This window comes from Colletes latitarsis, chromosome 9, assembly GCF_051014445.1.
Source record: "Colletes latitarsis isolate SP2378_abdomen chromosome 9, iyColLati1, whole genome shotgun sequence".
NCBI classification, from domain to species: domain Eukaryota; kingdom Metazoa; phylum Arthropoda; class Insecta; order Hymenoptera; family Colletidae; genus Colletes; species Colletes latitarsis.
Window position 1 is genome coordinate 31,406,762 of NC_135142.1, and position 22,238 is coordinate 31,428,999.

At 45.2% G+C, this 22,238-nt stretch overlaps 1 protein-coding gene across 33 annotated transcripts in view; it reads right to left on the reverse strand.

Moving 5' to 3' along the window:
- Positions 1-22,238, reverse strand: part of Camkii (Calcium/calmodulin-dependent protein kinase II) — a 147,315-nt gene that overhangs the window by 29,748 nt on the left and 95,329 nt on the right. For 14 of the 33 annotated variants that reach the window (XM_076773643.1, XM_076773647.1, XM_076773642.1 and 11 more), the window contains exons 11-12: positions 14,270-14,359; positions 2,962-3,018 (exon numbers count right to left, since the gene is read on the reverse strand). The exons of 4 other annotated variants lie outside the window; for them this stretch is intronic. In XM_076773643.1, coding sequence (XP_076629758.1) covers positions 2,962-3,018; positions 14,270-14,359 — 147 coding nt within the window. The remainder of the gene's footprint in view (positions 1-2,961; positions 3,019-14,269; positions 14,360-22,238) is intronic. 15 more of the 33 variants (XM_076773648.1, XM_076773656.1, XM_076773649.1 and 12 more) reach the window with 2 other exon arrangements.

The window sequence follows — 22,238 nt, forward strand, 5'->3', positions numbered from 1 at the left end:
AATATCGTGTTTGGACTCATCTTTGTTGGGACGAACTCGAGAATCGAGTAATATTATTGTCGTAAAGATACAGTGAGAAATATAACACATTTTTGATCATGCTAGTTTCGAAATTTTTGCCAAATTTAACTGTATTTCAAGTCTCAGTTGAAGAAAAGAGGCAGCCATTGTTGCGTCCCTCTAGCTCAGCGACGGCTAAACATCACGAGACAATTTCGTCTACGTATTTACAAGCCCCCCGTATAACACGGTAGTCACGTTTCTAAAGAGTGCCGTGTTGTACGGTATCGAAGATTACTAAGAAGCAAAAGTAGATTTCAACGAACATAATTTGTATTTCAACAACGAACAATTTTCACAACAAATTTTCTTTCGAATATTTTCGAGAATATATATATTTTAACTTGAAGTGCACTTATCTAGGACATTTAGTCAACACTGTTGTTATCAATCTTTCAACTATTATAACGTGAAAAGAAGTACAATTTTCCTGGGGTCATTTCATAAGTTCTATCGTTACAATTTTAAGTTGAATTTCCTCGAAAATCCTCAGTCTGACAGACGCTCCGAATTCAAACTACTCCCAGAAGTTTAAAACATGTCTTACGCGACTAAAACTACCATAAATTCAGAGACTGAAATCTCCCTTTTAAAGCAATCAAAGTCGATATTTTAAATTCAGTTTTACTCCACTTTCAACGAGGAAGGACTTTGATTTTCGCAGAAATTTAACCCAGAAAAGTATAATAAAAATAGAAGACCTTCGAAATGGCCACCGAAAAATAATCGTAAGACTTCTTTTCGCGTTAGGACAGTCTAAACAACGTTTCTAATGTTCGCGACCGGTAGCGTGCCTGATTTTATCTCGTTTTGGCACGCGAAAGGTTCTCGATGTGCCGTCACTGCTCTAGTTAATGAAATCTAGCGACCCCGAAGCGGACCGTTTCGTCTAAACGATGAATGGGAGAACATCGCACAAACTGGGGAATGTTGGCTAGATGAATGATCTTCAGGGAGAAAAATAATCGACCGATCGGAGTTGGATTCGAACGCGAATCTATCATTCTGTCTCACCGACGAATCTATCCAACCCGTCGACCTTATTCTCCCTCTGTTCCGTTCCTATTAATGGGGATTTAAACGAATGACTGCAGAATGATCTGGCAACTACCGAACAGGGGCGGAGGAACGATCTATGCAAAATTCTCTAGGATGGGGATTACGTCTACGCGAAGAACCATTCAAAACGAACTGGAGAACGATGCATAAAACACTATCTGTTCAATACGAAATGGATGAACTCTCCAAAAAGCCACTACGTCGAATATTGCTTATCATTGCCAAGCTGTCGGGTGTTTCTGCCCAAGGCGACGACTAATCGCGATGACGTGGTGATTCGTGTCCTGTTACGCGATCAAAGAAACAGTAAACTGCTTTTGGAGAACGGCGTACACACATATATCGTTCGTTTCGCTAAAGAGCATAACGCTGTAACAAGAACGAGAGTTCCTAAGATCGGTCTAACGCTAATTCGGATACACGGCGAACTCGTGATCGGTCGTCGTTCGAGCGTCGCGATGCTTCTCGACCCAATTCCCCGACGCAGCGGATCCAGCAGGCCTGGCGGGTCTCGAATCGGACGTCTTCGAATGGCTAATCTCCTTCGACCGTTAATCGGACGCTTCGTCCAGTCGTCGTGTTCGCTCGATTCTAAATCGAGCTCGCTAACCGCCGGGGAACAAACAACAAACCCGGTGCGTTGCGTCACTAACGGTGAAACAACAGTCTAAGGCAACCTAGACCTCTAAACAGTTTCTCTCTAAACTGAACGCGGACGTCGGGACGTGCAAAAATACGGCACACGCGCGAGTCGTTCCGCGTTTCATTCTGGTTGGCATTTGTCGTCGTTCGTTGTTGTTTGATTGTGCAAAAGGGAACTGCAAACCTTTCGCTAGGGTTTGGACTTACGAGTTTTCTATGTTACGTCCAAAAGTAGGGACATACGATACTACGATCAGCCATAGATAGCTTGTACGAGTGCCACGTTAGGAACTTTTTTGTCAAACTAGGGACCCCAGAGGCGGAACGGTTCGCGCGTGCGCGTTGCTTGCGAATCCGAGGGAGGGACGCGAGCGATCCCATCCGGATGCAGGGTGGGGTTACTACGATTAATTGCAGACCGATTAGAGAAAGCAACGCGCGCATCGTCCTGATTAGTTCGTGGAACGAGAGGAGGCTGGAGAGACGGTAAATCCGAAGTACGAGTTAGCGGAAGCTGGAACAGACAGGGTGTAAAAGCTCGGCTCGAAGCTCGTCATTGAGCCCCTCGTGGGATTGGCTTCTCCGATTCGCGGTTCGCTTCCGGTCCCCTCCCGCCGTCGACGGAAACCGGTGTACATTTTATGCTATCCAAACTTCGAAACGCGATTAATACTTTTCTTTTCGCTTTGCTATTCAACGATGGAAATTAACGTTATCGATCAGTGTTTCGGTTGTTTGGAGAGGGGTCCGTCGGCATCGCTGGAGGTACGATTGCCCCGATTCATGATCGAACTTTCGTTTAGAGACAGAAAATAAAAACAAACTTCGATATTCTTTTCTTTATCGTTTATAGAAATCGCGTTGGAGTTTGCGTATTGTCCCGTAGTGGCCTTCGCCAGTTCCTCGGGCTTCGGAGTGACGTGACCGAGAGCAATGTGGGTGAAACGGAAGTCGAACACAGAGCACAAAGGTTGAGGTACACAGGAAGCCATTGAAACACTTTCGGTCACGAGGATGGGTTTGGCGACACGAGCACGTGGCCCCCAACTCGCGAACCGGAGAAGCCAGATTGACCGGAGGACGTTTACACGTACAAAAATACGTATAAGTGTACATACATACACGGAAGTAGATATGTATACACAAGAACACGAGACGTCGAAACGCGAACGTTTCTCGGCCTTCGATATGCAAGTTTACCTTCGGGTTCTTTGGCAATGACCGTGCTGCTCCGGTCGACGCCGCCCTTCTTATCCTCTGCACAACATACACACATACGTCACGTATACGGATATGCGACAGTATCGATCATTTACATATCGCCCGTTTACAAGACTGGATCACCAGCGATATTTATCGGAAGCTTTCTTTGTCTGGGACGTCGGAGTCTTCCAAAAAGCAGTTTCTTCTTTCGCAAAATATCTACTATTTCTGAATTTGTTTGCTCCAGTTTGAGGAGGTCAATGGATCATGTTGATATTAGGAATCTAAGATTAGAATCGCTGATGTTACAACCCTCCAAGTTGGGAATTGTTGAATTTGATTCTTTCAGTTTGAAGAGATTGAGTATTGACATCACTTCAAGTCGGGAATATGCGATTCTTCAATTTTAAAACGATTTTTTCGCGCGTCGTGCTCGATTTACCAGCATGGTTCGCGTTTCGATTGCGGCGAAAGTAGTGGTTTGCTTTTTGGATAACCCTCAACGACACGGCACGACGTTTTGATCGCAATTTTTAATACGAAGTGGCTGCACTCCGTGGCCTAGGGACAAAAATACGAACACCACTCGATACGAACGATCTCGATCGAGCGTAAAGTGCTCGATAATTACGTACAAAAGTGGCTCCCACGGGCGAGAATTACTTTCAGTCCAATCATGCCAGTCGCACCAATTAAGCCGACACTCAAAGCAGCGAACATTTACTATCGAAGCGTCAAACTTCACCAATTTCACTAATTCTCCCCGAGGTTCTCGTAAAACGCCACGGAGTCCCAGCTACTCCGCGATAAACAAAAACATTAGCTGCATCGATAATAACTAAAATGCTCTCCCAACTTAGCGATCTCTAACGTACGTCTAACGGGTGATAGAAACAGTATGTAGCAGCACTGAGCGTATCGGTTTATTCGTGGTTAGTCACGCGACGTAATCGGTCCAACGTATCATATCGAATCCAGGAACTCTTATCGAGGGGTGGAAAAAATGTCGATCGAAGGAAAACCGTGGGGAAAGTAGAAGTCGTTCTGTCGAAGAAGTTAAACGATAAAGATTTGGACGAGTTGCGAAAGTGGACCCCTGATTTCCAATATCGAACGACTGGTATTGCTTTCGAACAATCGAGAAGTTTACTGATAAAAGAAAATAGGAAGATAGGATTCAGATAAATCGAGAAACACTTTTACTATGGAACAAATACTCGGTTAAATCTACTCGTAAATTAATGTTATTGGATAGAAAGAATTCATTAAAAAACGAGTTTTAATTTCAAACGAAGCATCGAACTCGAAGCAAAGAAAAGTTACCTTTCCCTCCGGGTAATTTTTCGACGATCGCAATATTTAACTAATATTATCGAGTATCAGAAAATTTTTTACAGAAGTCTCCCTTAAATTCAGGTTCGAAGCGGCAATCGTTCGAAATCGGAAGTCCAGTGGGCGAAAACACCCTCGTGACTCGATGTTAACGAAAGCAGGAAGCGGGAGAGGGGGTTGGTAGGAGGACAAGGGTTGTTTTTTTGGTGCCGGAAGGTGCAGTTCGCGGTGAACGTGCAAACGTCGACGAGGGACACCGGGATCGACCTTTTCTCGAGGAAAGGGGTACGTCGCGCGTGCAGATCGAGCGAGATTTAATCGCGAGGGGTGCTGGGGGGTTTGGAAGTTTCTTCGGGGAGGACTTTAAAAAACTGAAGGAATTCCGGGGATCGTGCTCGGACGAGCAAGGAGCGCGACGATTGTTTCGCTTTGCCCGGAGATTCGGTCGATTTTCGTTCGACTACGCGAAAAGTGGCGAATGGAGGGCAAAGGGGGATGACAGAGACAGCGAGGGGTGAAAGAGTTCGCAGTTGTTCTCAAAGACAAACGAGAATATCGGAAAACGTGTCCGAGATCTCAGCCGGGATATTTGTTCAGCGAGAAATCGTCATCGAGCTCCTTGAAGTTTCTAAGACCAACAGGGGTGGTTGGGGGTAACAGGTCTTTTTCGTTCGTTTCTCGGACAGAGCGCGACGATTTATTGACTCTTAACCCTTTAACTGCGTCATTACAATCGAACATGATCGTACAAATCAAATGGGTTTCCTTTGGTGCGTTCGATATACAATTATTTTGAAAAAAAGATATGGGGGAGGGGCGCGATCTACGGTGAACTATGCAAGCAAGTGCTTAGAAAATACACGATAGGCACCATATAATGCGTACATAGGATGTACAGGGTGTCCAATTTAGGTGGAGACTGCGAACAATTTTGTAAACAAGTTATTTTGTAATAATTTTTACTCGACTCGGTATCCGGGAAAGCTTGGCCATCGATGCGTGGGCATGCACGAGCGGGAAGGATGCATCATGCGATTCACTATGCAGAAGGGGTTCAAGCTGGCGACAATCTAGGAAATCTGCAACCTGACGTCGCGCCAAGTTGTCCCTCGATCGATGTTTTTTTTATTTATTTTTATATATCTTCGACGTCATCGAAGGTATATAAAAATTGTCAACGACCAGTCTCTGCTGTTTTATAACAAATTTTTCTTTATCTAGCTTTTTGTATTTCCAACTAGGTCTACCATTGCAATCTTTATTGAAGAGTTACATGGTCGAAAACGTTTAAAATTTTTTACGTGAGTCTTTGACGATGTTAACGGTTCTCGTGCTCGAATAACCATCGCTTTGATGGTTTAAATTTTCACCCGAGCGTGCGATAAATTGTAGAATTTCGCGTAAAAGTTTAAACATTTTCAAGGTGGAGCTTCAAGGATGTTCGAAGACCACTTCTACGATTTTTACTCGTAGCCATTGCAGTTTTAGAACTTAGTTCGTCGCTCGATTCAAGATTCGACGAAAGGAACTAGGTTGACTCGAGCGATCATTTATCATCGAAACGACGAATTTCAACGTTTGTGGGACAACTTCTCGCGTCGCTGACAAAGCCGGGGGGTGTCGGGAGGGGGAGGGGGGTGCTAACTCGAGAAAAAAAGGAAACAAAAAGAAAGGAAAAAAGCGAGCAAGGTGGAAGCCGAGAAAAAGCAAGTCAGGGGGTAGTGTTCATAAATCCATAACACCGGAGTGACGGTGAATCGTGTTCTCGTGGTGTGCCGATGAGAGACTCTCGTGTGTACAGACCTAAGAGACTAAAAAAGGGGGGATCGGGTTTTGTTTTTCCGTGTGACGAAAGATAGAGTCGATGCAGAGACAGAGAAAACAGAAAGTACGTGACAGTGACAGAGATACACACACACACACAGAAACCGGGAAATTGTTTCCAAGGCACGAGCAGCATGTGTGAGAGAGATCGTCGTGCCTCCGGCCAAAAAAAAAAGAAAGAAAAAGAGAGAAAAAAAAGAAGAAAAAACATTCGGTGCACAGCGAGGATCCGTGTCGCGAAAGGAATAACGTGTGTACGATCGAGTGTGAACGCAATCATCGGGGAAAGAAGAAAGTGAAAAGTGAAAGAAACGAAACGGAACAGCGACATTACCAGCGTGGTGTCTTTTCTGATTTGTCTCGACTTACGCTCGTTTGTGGTGTGTGTGAGATTGCTGACGCCTACGCTGGCATTCTCTACGACGATCTCGCGGCTAAGCTAATCTAACATTCTAGCTGGCTAATCTCTGCTCGCTGGCTCACGGCGAACGGGAAACGTTCGAAAAAATGACATTTTCGAAACGATGGTCGACGATCTATGGCCTCGCTTGACGAAAGAATCGACTACTTAAATTATTATTATCGCTATTAGTAGCTTTGAAATTCGTTTCGACAAACTAGAACCCACCAAAACAAAGATTCTGACACATTTCTGGAGTCGATTCTTTCGTCGGTTTCACTATAGCTCGACGTCGAACGAGAAACGCTCGTTATAGATCGAAGACAAGATCGAAATTTAAAATAGTTAAAATATGAAAGATACCAAAAAATTTATAGAATCGATCGTTGACAAATGTTTGCCATTTTTCGTTCGACCTTTGGCTGCAACGAGAAGCTTCGTAACGACGAACACAAGAGTTTCTAGCGACGAGAGACGTTTCCCCCGCAAAACTAGAAAAATAAAATGGCGAATGAAGCGAAGCGGCGCGAGTCGTCCAACGACGATCGACGTTTCGATTCTCCGCGCACAAAACCCGATTTTAACTTCAGGAAGCTTCGTTAACGAACATAAACTCAATTTTTCGTTATCCTTTTCACCGATGTCACAATTACTGTCTACGAATCGCTACTGCTAACATCATCATCTACGACACGTTAATCCTGGAAGTCGAGCACGACAAATTGCTTCTAGATGAGATTCGATTTTACTGGCAAACGATTCATGGAACTTTCGCTAATGTGTTTCGCGATAATAAATATTCTCGTCCTCCAAGGTTAACGGCCTCGCTAATTTCGCTACTCCATTATCCGAGCAGCGAGCAACTACTTCCTCATTGCGCCACGCTAATCGTATTCTACAGACGTGACCAAACTGATTCGATCGTGGTTTCATTTTTTAGGTTAAATAGTTCATTATTTTGTGCACATTAAAAGAATCTGATTAACGTGTCGTGTGCTTGCCTTCAAATTTAACTGAATATTCTATGCGATTAGGCCTGATTTCTATTACTCTTGGAATTTTATACTTTCATCAGGTTTGACTATTGCTCATAAATTGAACAGTTTGTGTCACAAGATAGATCAAAAACAAAAATCTTTTATGTTCTGGATACTCTAATAAATTTTCCTACACTCTTCAATTACTTTATTATTGATCCTTGAGCAAAATATTTTGCCAACGATCGCATGAATTTGGCCGCGATTACAATTACGCGAACGGAGACAGCATGTGCACGAGACGAGAGAGACACAATGGTGGTCGTCGCGGGATTTACCTTCGTCGATCGAAGAAGAAAATGAACGGAAAGAACCGACAGTATGCGTGATAGAAAATCAAGTTCGCGTTTGAAACGAATAGGCAGAGTTTCTGCTCTATTTAATCGGTTATTTTAATCGGTAGCTCGATCGTTTGCACTCTGAATTCGATCGAAGAAGAATTTCGATCGCGGACGGTGGTGGACGTTCGCGGCTCGCGACATCGATTCCATCCAACTACTCTAGTCGAATTCAGTCGAATCTTCCTCGAAACGAAGTGCTGCGACCATTTGGAATACGAACGCGGAAAATGCGATCGATCTCGACTAGAATTTTGACCCACGAGTTGGGTCTTGACGTAGCTTGACGCGCTCGAAACTGATAGTTAACCGTCCGACTCTACGTTGACCCATTCTACTGCAGCCGGAGTCTGACCATATTTAGTCCACACTACTTGCAATACTCGCGTCGACCAGAGAGGCGCAAAATCATTTAATTTTTTAAACCATCCATTAATCGTCGAATAAAAATAAAAATTTCGAGTAGAAAATATCTCGAACCGATAAAAAATCAATTTATTAAAATGAGTATGGGGAATTAAATTTTGCCCATCTCTGGCTCAGACACACTAGAAACTTTCCAGCGACTAAATTATCGAAGTCCAATGAAGATAATTAAAAAAGCAGTCTATTTTATCGAGTCAAACGAGTCTCGACCGAACTATCGATCGAAAGTGGCTAGTACGTCCGAGTTCCAATGACTCCAAAGTCAGAATAGAAAATATCCACGATGGATTTGAGTCCAGGGATTCGTTGAACGCGAAAACTAGCAGCCACGACGTTTCGAAGCGGAATGATCGCGAACGAGAACGCTCGACGATTGCCGATAGACAAACGACGTGACGATGAGAGAGAAGTTGGAGCCTTTTTTTTAAACAAATGGGTTCAAAGTTCGGGCCCTGTTTCCAACGGTGCACATTATTTTCACGTGTCACGAATACGCGTGCTTACCTACGGTTACGACTACGTGTTATGGATTTGTGAGCATCATTACTGGGCGCAAAAGAACAATTACTCAACGCTCCTCGCATAGCTGTTCTACGCATTACTTAGTTGTACTCTGCTAGAGACGGGACACGTGTCGTGTATGAGCGTGTGTGTTGGTGTGTATGGAACGACTATGAGGACGATATATCGAAAGCGAATCGCTTGCTACGTGGGTGTGGCTATTGTTGGTAACAGTGTCGTATGGAATTTTGAATTCTGACATAAAAATGCCTATATCTTGCTCAATTCGGTCGACAAAAATTGCCTAACAATTTTAAATATTTCTAAATCGTTTAAAAATTAAGAATAGATGGATTTAGAGACTTTTTGTATCTTGATTCGTTCGTGCAACAGAGCATCCGGTCTCTGGACGTGTTATTCCGGTCGACTAGCGTCCGATCGATCTAATTTTCGAGGTATAATCGTTAAAATCTCGATCGTCGAGCGTACGAAAGGAAAATTCGATTCCCGCGCTCGCGCGTCGTCGGTTGCAAGTTATTCGTAGAACCGGCGGTTCACCTTTTTGCATTTCGATTTGCATCGAAGAAACGAGTAAACAGAGAGGGCCTCTGTCGATCGAATCTGCTTCTGAGTCCAATTGTTTCGGGTGCTCTGTAGTATTGCCGTTTTGTGCTCGAGTGTACTCGTGTCTGGCTCGAGGATCAATTCAGTTCGTGATAAAGTGTCCGAGTCTTGAAAGCGAATGAAACCCATTGTCTGGTCGTGTTTTCGGTGTATGGGACAGGGGAAACTTTGGTTGCATGCATGCCGGGGATTACACGGATTGCACTTTCGCGTGACTGCGCGAAAAATTTCATACCCAAGATAAAATATCCACGGGTAACGATTCCTTTAAGCGATTCGCCATTTCGCGAGGGACGAAAGATTGCTCGATCGTCTCCGTCGATTCGATTTCACACGATTCTTCTTCCCACCGGAAGTGCAATCCTTTGAAAATGTCAATGATTCTGCTTCTGGCGATGTATGCGCGCGAAACGAAGGCTTTCGTGTGCCCCAAAATTTACGTCGCGAAGAAAAGAGCAGTTCAAAGCTGACCGACAGGTGTTAACAATGTTTTAGACACACGTGAACACACACAGACGTTGGATCCTGCGTAAAAATTGACGGACGAATTCGTCCAGCGCTTTCGAGAGATCTTTCGAAATACGACTTTGCTTCCCAACGCGTTGACGGCCGTTGTCACGCATACGTGAGTTTGCTAAGCAGGTCGAGAAGAGGGTAAATATAGGATGCAAATATTAGTTTTTACGGTTAGTTTCGACATCCAACTTATTCGGGTTACTTGGATTTGAAATGGCGTTGGCAGCCGCTGTCACGTATATGTGATTTAACTCGAAATAAATGTGCCTTATTGTTCGTGAATTTTTAAATAATTCCAAAGTTACTAGGACCTTTTCTGTTTCTCGTATAAAAATTTGAACAAACGACGCAGTAAGTCGACGCGTTAGGAAGCACGGCCAAGTCCTCGGATCGTTAAAACGAGAGAGCTCGGAAAGCGTCGACGAGAATCCGTCGTCCGTTCCGGGGAATGAAATTCGACGAGCTGTTTCGTTCCCTTCCGGTGTGAAGAGTCTCGAGAAGGTCTGATCGTGTTTGCTTGTGTGGGGATCGCGTGGCGGCGATTCTATCGGAGAATCGCGAAAGAACGGGCCGTCAGAATTAATCAGGAACTTCGACGATGGTTCATTAGGCCGGGTCGATGGGAACGAAAACGCGGGTGTGAAAACTCGATGCCCAGAAATAGGTCGATAGAGATACAGTACTGCGCACGGTTAAAGTGGAGTTTCGTGGGTAAGTAGACGATTCTGCTTGCGAGAGCTGACAGGCGTATCGATCATAGATGTAGAAACTCGTATGAACGCGCGAAACGATACAGTCGACGCCATTGCGTCCCGACGAGGGTCAAATCTACGCGAAAGTAGTAAAATTCTTCTCACAAACGCTCTGAAACTATCTATTTCTCTGGAACACGGCCATTTCGAATTTTAAACATTGCTTGGGAGATGTTTGATTATTTGTAGATAAGATAAAATGACATCTGACTTATACTAGACTTTAAAAGCTGTAACAATAGAAAAATTCTGATAAGTCCAGTTTTGTATTTATCAACGATAAACAGATGATTTATTCGTCGAGAGAAAAGTGTTTTAATTGTGTTCCAAGCTACTCCACGTATCTGAAAGTACCCAGACTGGATTTCTGATTGCAATAATTTGGGTTTGCAACGGTTTGCCTCGTCGCGACGCACACTGCAGGACCGTATCGTTTCCTCGATAGTTTCGTAGTTGGATTAGAACTATGTATACAAGAAAAAAGGGGGAAAATCGCGATAGAACTATCGGAAGTACACAGTCCAACGTCTACAGAGAGGCGAAAAGACAGACCCGCGGGAGATAGCTCTGTTGCGAATTCGGTGAACAACGACGAGCAAAGCTCTACATTCTAGAAGTAACACGGTTTTCGTGAGCGTTCCACAAAGGTTCGTTCGATCGTTATCGCGATTCTCGAATCAAAATACGCGAACAAGACAAAACAACCGTTCCTGAAAAGGACACGCTGCCCGGCAAAAGATCGAGAACAGATTTCGCGTAAGCAATTTTATCCAAGTTCGATTTCCGTACGTCTCTGGGCAAGTGCCAAAAGAATACTTTTTAAAATTAAAAACCAAAGGAAACGTAACCTTTGGATTAATTCCGAATTTAATAAAATTTCTGTGGACCTCTTTTCGTCTCTGAGAAACCACGTTTATTATACGAGTACCACCGATCTGGAATAAAAAAAAAAAAAAAAAAAATGGCACCAAGTGGATTGGTATTTTTAACCCGGCGGCGTATCGGTGCGTAAGGCACCTCGATCGACTAGAAAACGAACGGCTTTAAACGGTGGATGGTAAACAGCGATCGACGAACCTCTGTGACAGGTTTACGAACATATATCGGTAATCGGGGCACAGGTGTACGCAAGTATAAGGCGGATCGTGGCTAGAGAGGGCGACAGGTTGAAGGGGCAAAGCAACGAGGGGGATACTCAACTACTCGAGCTATTGTCCGACGATCGATTTGCACGTGAGCAGGAGTGTGCTATCTCTCTAATAATAGGCGGATATGCGCGCGCAAGTATCTGCTCGTGATTTCGTAACGTCGAAGGGACCGCGAAACACCGTTTATCGATGCCGTAGGATCATCGTCGATGCACCCCGCGCGACACAAACATAAAATGGAGAAGGATTCTTCGTTACATCGATATTCGTGGCAGGAGTCGAGACTCGACTCTGGTTCGTCTTACCCGTTGAGTCCTGCGACTATCGAGGGACACGCAATCGATTGCTCGCATCATCGTCGGTTTCCAAGTGTCCGATCGGGGGTGGGGGGGAGTTAAAGGGGTTGAGTTCAGAAAATATTCGAACGGCCAGGTTCTGCTAGACCTGGGACTAACCAAGTTAATAACGTCGAGTCTTTTCTTCTGGATGGGGGGTAGTTCTGATTAGTGAAGCAATACGTACAATATACGAAGTCTTCTTTAGAACTCAACGATACTAGACTGCGGATCTTTACGTAAATTCACATTTTTGTTGATAGAATTAATTAAATGGGAGCTTCGCAGAGGGTTGTCTCAACCCCTAAATATAATAATTCGTAAAGTGCATTCTGTAGTTCTTTGAGAATTAAAATTTCTCATGAACGCGTAAACATCCGCAGCCTAATTATTACGCTGAAACGTATACAAGCCGAAGATGTAATATAAATTCGAGTAAACTGTACAAAATCATGAAACAAATGGAGCACCAAACTACGTGCAACTTGTATCGTGATTTCGTGTAGTTTACGTTATCGAATCTATAATACACGTTTTATTTTTATACGTTTCAGTGTAATTATCGTTTAACGTCCAGAGGTTTGAACGTTAATCGAGTAGTCCCAGGCCTAGTTTGGATCCATGGGATCCATGGGACGTCAGCGACAGCTTGAACTCGTCGATCTCGTCGGCTGTGACCCGGGTCGCCGAGCGAAAAGTGCTTAGACCATAAATTCAGATTTGATGATTCAACCACCTCCCGAGGGGGAGGAGGCGAGGTCCGTCTCGGATCCGGGCGACAGCGAGACTGAAATCCAGTTATAGCCGCGCAAGTGGAACAAGCGAATTCAGCTTCGATCCATTAGTAGATCTCGCTGAGAAATTAACTGTCCCGGTTGGGTCTCGAGCAATTAACGAGCCTAAGGCTCGATTTCGTCGCGTGCGAGCGGAACATGCGACGAATCGAGGAGGAACGCTGTTCGAAGTTGCGTCTAGTTTAACAGCGTTTCACGACGCAGAGCCTCGCCACGCTATTTCCTGGCCCGATAATTGCCCAGGGTTTCAACGGAATTCGTGCCCGGGGAGTCGAAATATTCGCCTCTTCGCTGAATTCGGTCTCCCCATGCGAACACCGCCCGAAGGCGTTCGAAGAATATCGAAGCGTATATGGGGATGTATCATTTCGCACAGGGGGGGCACTGTCCAAACACACAAAGGGTCAGTGGTCTTATTTAACCAGGAATATTCGCCAAGTGTACCTCCCTGCCTGTTATGTAATTTTGCGGTTCGTAGAGCGGAAGAGAGAATAATAAAAGTTTTGGAAGATTTTTTATTTTATAGCACTCAGCCACGGTAGAAAATTAATAAAACTGTCTATAACTACCATATAATCGAGTCTTTGGAGGGTAGCTTTATTCTCAAACATTGAAAATCCTGCAAGATTTATTAATCTCAAAATACAACTTATCTGAAATACTAATATCATTCGTGACATGGTAAAACGCGAATGTCGCCCGTACTCGAGTGACGTGGCTCCCCGTGGATTTCATGTGTCACCCGCGTTCGAGTGACGCGACAGTCAACGTGACAAACTCGATCAGATCAAATTAATTAACCAGTTGCTCGTCTTAAACTAAATGTACAATTCCAGAGAAGCCGTTCCTATCTCATCGATCTTTCCGAACAGGATTCCAGAAATACGTGTTCGTGGCAGACGTCTGGAGAAATATCGAATAAAACTTCCGCATTTATCTTTTATCATTTCGTGTTAAACAAATATGGACCGCTCTACAATTCCTCGAAATTTCATAAAAATTCAAGGAGGCAAACTCCGCGAATTTTCCGTTCGAATCTGTGGCGAGGGTGGCTCGAGTCCGTCGCAAGTTTCCTTTTTCCTCTCACGCGACGAAGGCCACGGGTTCTGCACCCTCTCGGTGCGGTCGGGTGGATGGTAAAACAAAAAGAGTGGGCGGATATTAGTAAGTGCGGATTCCCGGGCGATCTCCGGACCGGAGATTCCCTACGGGGAACCGGGGGACGCGCGAAGAAGGATCTAGAAGAAGATCTACAGTGACAAGGAGTGGGTGTCCTACCTTTAACGTCATCGTCCTCGATCGTTGTGCTGCTGTCGGTGGATTCCTTCACCTGAGAACCTTCGCCCTTCTTCGTGATGATGCTCCGACCTGGAGCACGCAGAGCGTTTCAGTAAATCGGTATGGGCGGGAGCGGGGGTTGTGTGGAGAGCGAAAGTAATCGAGAAAGACAAACAGAGAAGAGCGAACTTGGCGAGAAGAGGAGGCGTTGGACGATCGAGGGTGGCGGATTGGAGCGAGAGCACACACACTGACGCGGATGGCGGCGATCCAGGGAATCCAAGGATCGATGGAGACGTAGTAGAGGGGATGTAGGCTCGGGTTCGATCGTCGTGGATCGTCTCGCGAAGAAGTTTCGACGCAGCGATCGAGATGGATTTAATATCGCGTGATAATAAACAAAATAGCAAAAGTCTCGTCTAAATATTATGTAAACGATATCCTGGTGGAATTATTTGACAATATACATTGTTGGCCAACCAGAAGAACGTCCAATTATATGCATCGAGGCACTATTGCCGCCTCCGTGCATGCCCGCGTCTAAAAATAGTCCGAGATTTATTATAGAAAGAGTGCTGTTTATTGGTAGGCGCACCATTTGGTCTCACGGACACGTGTCTAACAAATACGTCTGCTTGTAATTGAGGCGTACACAGACGTTATAGGTCGAGGCCAGCGGTTCGGCTGCTTTAAAATGGAGTCGTGGTATAACGAGTATATCACTCAGAGGCGGTGCACGTTCAGTTTTCTGATAGACCAACAATACATACTACAGGACGACTTTAAAGAAATTTAATTTATCACATACTCTTTATAAAAAGAGAATCGGCCACCACCATAGGAAAAACTAAAAATTCATCGTTCGTTTAGAACCTTTCCACAACTTTATCGATTTTAAATGGGACTCTAGAAAGCAAAACCCTCCAATGGACAACGGGCATAAGTCTCCGGGTATTTGGAACGACGCCGAAGATGGAACGCGTCGTTGAATACGGTCGACGGACTCCTTCGGGCGATTCGTTCGAGTTACGCGAATTATTCATGAGAACGATTCCCGGTGTTGGTGGGAAAACAGTAAACGCCGGATGAAACTGGAACGAAGTTTTTTAGGCACAATGGGAGACAATGAACGGGAACCAACCTTACCCTCCCTCTGGTACCCTTTCTTCCTTCTTTTTTGCCCCGCACAAAGAACACCGCGGTCCTCGATGATTACGAGACAGATTGGCGGGAAAGAACGGAGAAAGGGTCGCGAGGGCGAAGGTTCCTCTTCGAAGCAATGGGAGCTTCGATAAAGGAAACTTCGCGATTACTTTTCCCGTGCGCGAGCTCTTTGTTTTCAAGAAGTCCATCTCGATTAGTCCATCTCGATCGCTGGAATCGAAAGCCTCCGGGTGGGCTAATTTTATTTCGAGATAAAATTGTTTTCTGGGCTTGGGGCCCGATACAGTGCTCGAGGCCACTTCCTCCTGCGAAGCTATACTGGGAAGCTGGAAAGACTGTCCCTGGGTGGAATTTCAGCGACTGAAAGTTTTTGGTAAAATTTTTTCTAGGTCAACGGTGGTCACTTTTATACTTGCAAGTGGAAAATTATAAATTTGAGTACTGTAAAATGACAGATGATCGTTACTTAGGGTAAATCTTTCTAGCTCCACGCAGCAGATGCGAGTTCTACTTTTACGCCACGATAGTCTTTCCGTTTCGGAGACGTGCCCTCAAGTTTGCGTGCAGAGACAAGAGTCGGCGGGATGGAGTAGCCAGGCGGTATCGTGGGGGTAGTGGCCTCGAACAACCAGTTGATTTTCGTTCGATCTTGTTCGAACTTCCACGGAGGGACTCGTAACCGAAACCGACGCGACGAACGGTGGAAAAGCTAAACGAAGTCGACGAGAATCGGGCGAATTCAATTCTCGAATAACGTAGATAAATTATTCGCCCCCTAAACGAGCTCACGAGTAATTTCTTCGATATCCATCATCCTCGAAGGATTTATTTCTCGGTATTTTCAAACCGCGACGGTAGACTACGGATAGAAACGGAGCAACGATAGGCAAATATTTTATTAACAAGTTATATATTATTTATCGTTCGTCCAACGAGCAAAATTGACTTTCCCGGTTGCCAATTCGCGTTCCGAAGAAGAAATTTATTACCGAGTCTCGCTCGTCGCGTCGATCCAACCGACTGATTCTCGAGGGCGAGCGTTTCCGCGCGAGTTGCTCGAGCGTCTTCGAGACGCGGTTCCTCGAGGAATTCTGGGACGAAGCTAGAATCCTCCGCCGGCTGAACGGAGTCAGCGATAGATTAGGCTCGCTTTCGAGACAAAGGAAGCCATCGAAGAGGAATGCAAACCGCTGAGTAGACAGAGAAAAGTGATAGAGAGAAGACAGAGACGAGGATAGAAGAGAGGAGGAAAAGATCAGAGAGTAAGAGAGTAAGAGAGTAAGAGAGTTTTGAGAGAGAGAGAGAGAGGATCGCAAGGGTAGTCGAACACTTTAGTGCGTGTGTTCTGCATGCGAGACAATCGTGATCAATCAATCCGAGCAACTCTGCCGATGCTCTCAAGATGACGTATGTGCCAGGAGAAATATAGTCCTCTTGTCTTTACCTTCTGATGGCTCCTCTCGAGAGCTCGGCTTCGTTCCGTGCCAGAAGCGTCGTAAACGTTTTCACAAAAGAAAAATATGATCGTTTAAAAACTGCATGCTGAGCGGCGTGCAATGCGTGTCATTGAGAAAGAGTATAGTGTCCCGTTAAGACGGTGCAATGGATCGCGATCAAGAGGCGTTATGGGTCTTCGAGATTGCTTCTCGATGCATCGTGTGTCGCTAATAAAGCTGTCCCTTCGACACTGGTATCGATTTGATCGCGGAACCAAGTGCTATCGATCGTGGGATCGAGTCGATGTATGTACGGTTTAAGTCGGTACTTCGATAACGAACTTCCCTTTTCTCGATCGCACGGTCATCGTCGTCTTTCAACGGTGGAAAAAGCGCGTCTCCGACGACAAGAGAATTACCAGTACGCGCGAAGAACTCTTGGACGAGCGGAAAAATTGAATTACACGGCTGGCCCGAGGGTGGGGGTGGGGGGTAGGTCGACGTAATTATTGTCACAGCAATATCAAGCCTCAAAGGACCGAGGGAATCGTCTCTCGACGGGGATCGAGTTGAATAATTTACCGCGGGAGGAGGAGAGACAGGATGGAAGGCACTCGGTTCCGACGCCAGTATAAATACGGAAGCGAAATTCCTCCCCGGGGTGTAATATCCGTGTACTTTGGGGGTGAACTCGCGCCACGGAAAGGCGCTCGTCGTGACGCGTTTTATGCGCTCCGCGTATTCTTGTCTCGAGAAACCGCCACCCGGGGGGCTCCCCTCGCTCAGAGGCTCCGCGTCCGCCATTAACTTTTCGGGTGGTTTCCGGTCCGCGTGGAATCCCACGAACATCCCATTATACAGGGTGTTTCAGTAAAGTTTTTAACCCTGAAACACCCTGTAGACGTTGTTTCGTCGTTCGAACTGAATCCCAAACTTGTCTTTCAACCCTCGATTCCAAGAGTGGAAAGACCATGTTCGAAGGTATGTTTCATCGAGTACGCGGTCCCCCAAAGAGGAGAAATCGATCTGTAACGCATTGCCTCGATACCAGAGAGTCCCGAGGATGGGGCGGCGTGAAAGGGCACACGGTACGCATCGATGTTCAGTGTGAACGGCTCTTTTCGTCATGCTGCTGCTACGGTTGACAAGAAATGCGAGCAACGCGGCTAGACAGCCGAGAACCAGGCGTAAAATGAAATAAATAAGCGAGGCGAGAAAGCGCAGGCATGCCAAATGCGACGCGGCGACGATCGTTCGCGCGGAGGTTCCTGCACTAAGGCTGATTTTGTACAAAATTGTCGGTCGAGTTGGGGAAAAATCCGATTACATTTTCCACGATAAAATTACATGCAATCGTACGATAATAACACAGTTTTTTTACGACCTATCAAGATTTACAATCATAATTACATCGCAAATGGACGGCAATTACCGTGTGATTATATGTGATCGTATCGTGGTCGGATTACATTCTACCCGACTCTGACTGTTTTTCTTCGCCATTTTGATCGTACTATTATCAGCAAATCAGTCCCTTAACGATGTCATTGCCGCTGCTCGAAATCATCAGAGACTACAAGGAACATCCGAGCATTTGGTACTTCAACTGCTGCATGAATTTTATTACGTCTTCGAAAATTCACTTCGTGCAACAGAGGGTCGAAGCATCTAACAGCTGGGATGTTCTTTGGTAAATTCAGAATTTAACAAGAGAAAGAGTCGATACAAGCATACGTTCGACACGACCTTACAACATAATCTACGTTTTACCAACTATGCTCTAACGATGTAACTCGGAAACAAGGTCGTATCGGATGTACATTTATAGAAACATCTTTTTCATTTCCAACACACTACAACCACTCGACTGATTTATTGTTCAGAGTGGTCCCCGGACTATAGGCTCGCCCAGAATCGGCGTAGTGAAATTTTTTCCCCCCACTCTGCCTCCTTTGCCACGCCCAGAAGCTCGACGCGCACCCGACACGATAGTGGGGGAACGTGAACGAAGTTACGAACGAACCCGAAGCGTTACATTCGCGAATAAAATTTGTTCCAACACCGAATTCCATCAATTTCGAGCAGCGGGACAGAAACGATCGTCTCGAGGATCGGGAACCACCGACGAACGATTCCCAGCGTGTGGAAGATCGGTTTGTATTCGTGTGCGTCGTCCAGAGTCGGGGCAGACATCGTTCTCGAATAACGAATAAGAAACGTTGAATTCCAATCTTAAAACGTGGGTGGAAGTCGGTTTACGAATCGATCGAACGTCCGTATTCGTTATTCGCGAATGAAATTATCCCGACGGTGGGCGTCGTCGCGTGCAAGCGCGCCTTTTTATCGGTCTGTCGGTCGGACGCATCCTCTTTCGCCTGAGAGAAGGATTCAGAGACGTGGGGGTGTGCCTTGCACCTCCGACCCGCTTCGCGTTAGCAGAGTACCTTGGTCAACAAAAAATCAGTCATAGAGTGTGTGAAAAAGAAAGTGATAGAGATAGGTAGACAGACAGACAGATATCTATATATATGTATATATATATATAGATAGACAGAGAGAACGATTGATTGAGTTTTGGCTACGCGTTCTCTCGGCCGGAAGAATCGAAATTCGCTCCGGGGATTCATGAATTCCTGGTCGAATCCTTTTTTTTGCCGCTCGAAATTTATGGACCCGTCTAGCGTTTATATTTATTTATATATACACGCGTGTGCACGCGCGTATATAAAACGCGCTTTCACATAAATTCCAACCGGCATTCAGGAGCTCGTCTACACGACCCGAGATTTATAGGGCTCGATGAATTTCGAGACAGTCTTTGCGCTCCGGAGGATTTTTATTGCTCGCTCGGCGTTCTAGTAATCTTCTGGTCCCGCGAACGCGACTCGATCGCGAGTTAGCGTTACCTGGACGTTACACCCGCGATCGTAAACTCTCCTTTCGCCGTTTCGGAGTTCAAAGGAAAATCGGGGACACACTTTATTACGGTGCTTCTCGAATATTGCGTGTGGAATCGAACTTATCGAGTCGCGATAGATCGATTTTCCTTGGGACTCCGAACGATTGTGTAACGAACGTTTCAATTTCGAGCGTTATTCGTTAATGGAAAACGGCTCCTGGTCATGAGACTATGACATTCTGTAGAATACCTTGTTGCAACGAGCAGTTTTTATTATATATCATTGAGATTCGTAGCGTAGAAGTCTTCGAATTTGAGGAATATTTTTTCGAATATTATTTTGGTTGATAATCGTAACTTGATATTATCTGTTCAACAAATATTCGTTGTACAATTTTGCTTACTAGTATTATATTCGAGGAAAGTGTACATCTTTGAATTTTCCCAATTCAAATGTTTCTCGTATTTAGAAGAATTACATTTAATTCCTAAAACGAACTATAACAAACTGACCATTGACCACTTTCCTGAATCAGGATTCGAATTCACGACCACAGTATTCGAAAGCAAATACCCAATCAATCCTGTTACTTTCACTTCACCATTGACTACTAATTAAACTTCAAAATTACGCTAGATCATTAGGGGTTGAAGATTTTTGCAGTACGAATTTTAATTTTATATAAAAAACGCTCGCTGGAAGGGGATACTCTACAGAATGGACGATTATAATTTTCGACCGGCGAGGGAACGCGAGCTGTGTGTTCTCTCATGTCAGGGACACGATTGTATCATGAATGAAGCGACGAGAACAGAATGATTCGATCTTGAACGAAGAATTTTCCCGATCGAATCGGCGATGGTGAGAAAGCAGCGACTGCGTGGCTGCCTTGTTCGATCGATTCCCGTTATGGCCACTCTGATACGCCCCCGCAGCGATAATGGAGGCCCGAACGAGCTAGTTCGGCGCCGATGATCTCGCTGAAAGCGTGGAAATGAGGTCCGCGCGAGATTTTCGACAGGGACGGGCCAAATTCTTTGGTAAATACTCCAACAAACAACTGCAATCTAATTTATACAATATTATGATTCGCGTAAAATTCACGTTAATCGAATAATCGGTGGAATCGTTCGAAATTCTGCCCGTCCCTGATTTCCCATTATAATAATCGACCGAACGAACGAAGGAACGATCCGATGATTGATAAGCAGAAAGCGTCTGCGAGAAGCTCGCCGACGAATTGGAAATCGCAACGAGTTCGAAACAAAGTTTCGCGCGCAGCTTGTCGCGAATCCCGCGATTCGATTTATCTTCGTTTCGTGGTGATAAGTTCGCATCGAGCAAACAGACGTCGGATTTATTACGTGTTCGCGAAGATAGAAGGTAACGTTCCCCGCGCAAACAAACGGAAAACGGGACGATAATGGATAAAAATGAGGGGAAAGATAGCGGTCGTGGCAGAACCGGCGCGAAATCGTGGAACACCAAGATCGAGAGTCGGGGCTCGCGATGATCAGAGAAATTCAATTAAACTTCCGACTGTCGCGATAGATCTCGAGAACAAAGCGATCGACCGTTCGTGGGGACAAACTTTCCGGGGAAAAAGAAACGAAGCAACGAGAAACGAGACGATCGACGGCCTTCGACTCGGTAATTGAAACAAATTGCTCGCGACGCGTTTTCACGGTTCGTTCTCACGGAAATTGTTGCACGGTGAGTGCCCGACGGTTTGCGCGCTAGGCACGCGAGCTTGGAAAACATTTTTCTTTCCGCGCTGGGAAAATTCGTATAATTAATTCAACGCTCGGTTGATCCGCTTCGACTTTGAACAGTTTTATTTCCCGCGTAGAACGTTACCTTCCGTGTCTCGCGTAAATATTTGCTCCCCACTCCTACGAGTTCTCGTAAAAAAAAACTCCTGCCAAAGCGTTGCACAAACTCTTCGTCGTTTACCATCGACGAGACCTGAGTCGCCATGAAAATTCCGGAACACCATCGACGCAAAAGTCCCCGTGGACGGTGCGTCGACCGTCCCCTACCTGAGTCTACATCGAGCGTGAAGTGTCTCCGACGATGTGTCTTTCGCACAGAAAAGAGTACGCAATAGTAAGTAGAGACGAACAAAATTTCAGATCAAAACGTGTAATATCAAACGAAGAATAAGAATTCCGATTCCTCTTATAAAGTGAAAGTGGACGAATAAAAATCTTCGTGGGTTTTATTTGCGTAAAATTTTGTTCGTGTCCGACAATAAGAGGGGGAGGGACAAAACAAAAAGAAAAAAAAAACACACATAGGCTAATTACAGCGAAGTCAACGACAACGCTGACGCGGTTGTCGCGTTTAGTGTCGTCTACACGGCGCAGATGGGCGAAAATTATTATCCAGACAGGCGTATCGAGTCGAACGAAAGGCTGATTGTCGCCTCTGATTCGAATTTCGTCGTCTGGATAAAATTTTGCATCTAAA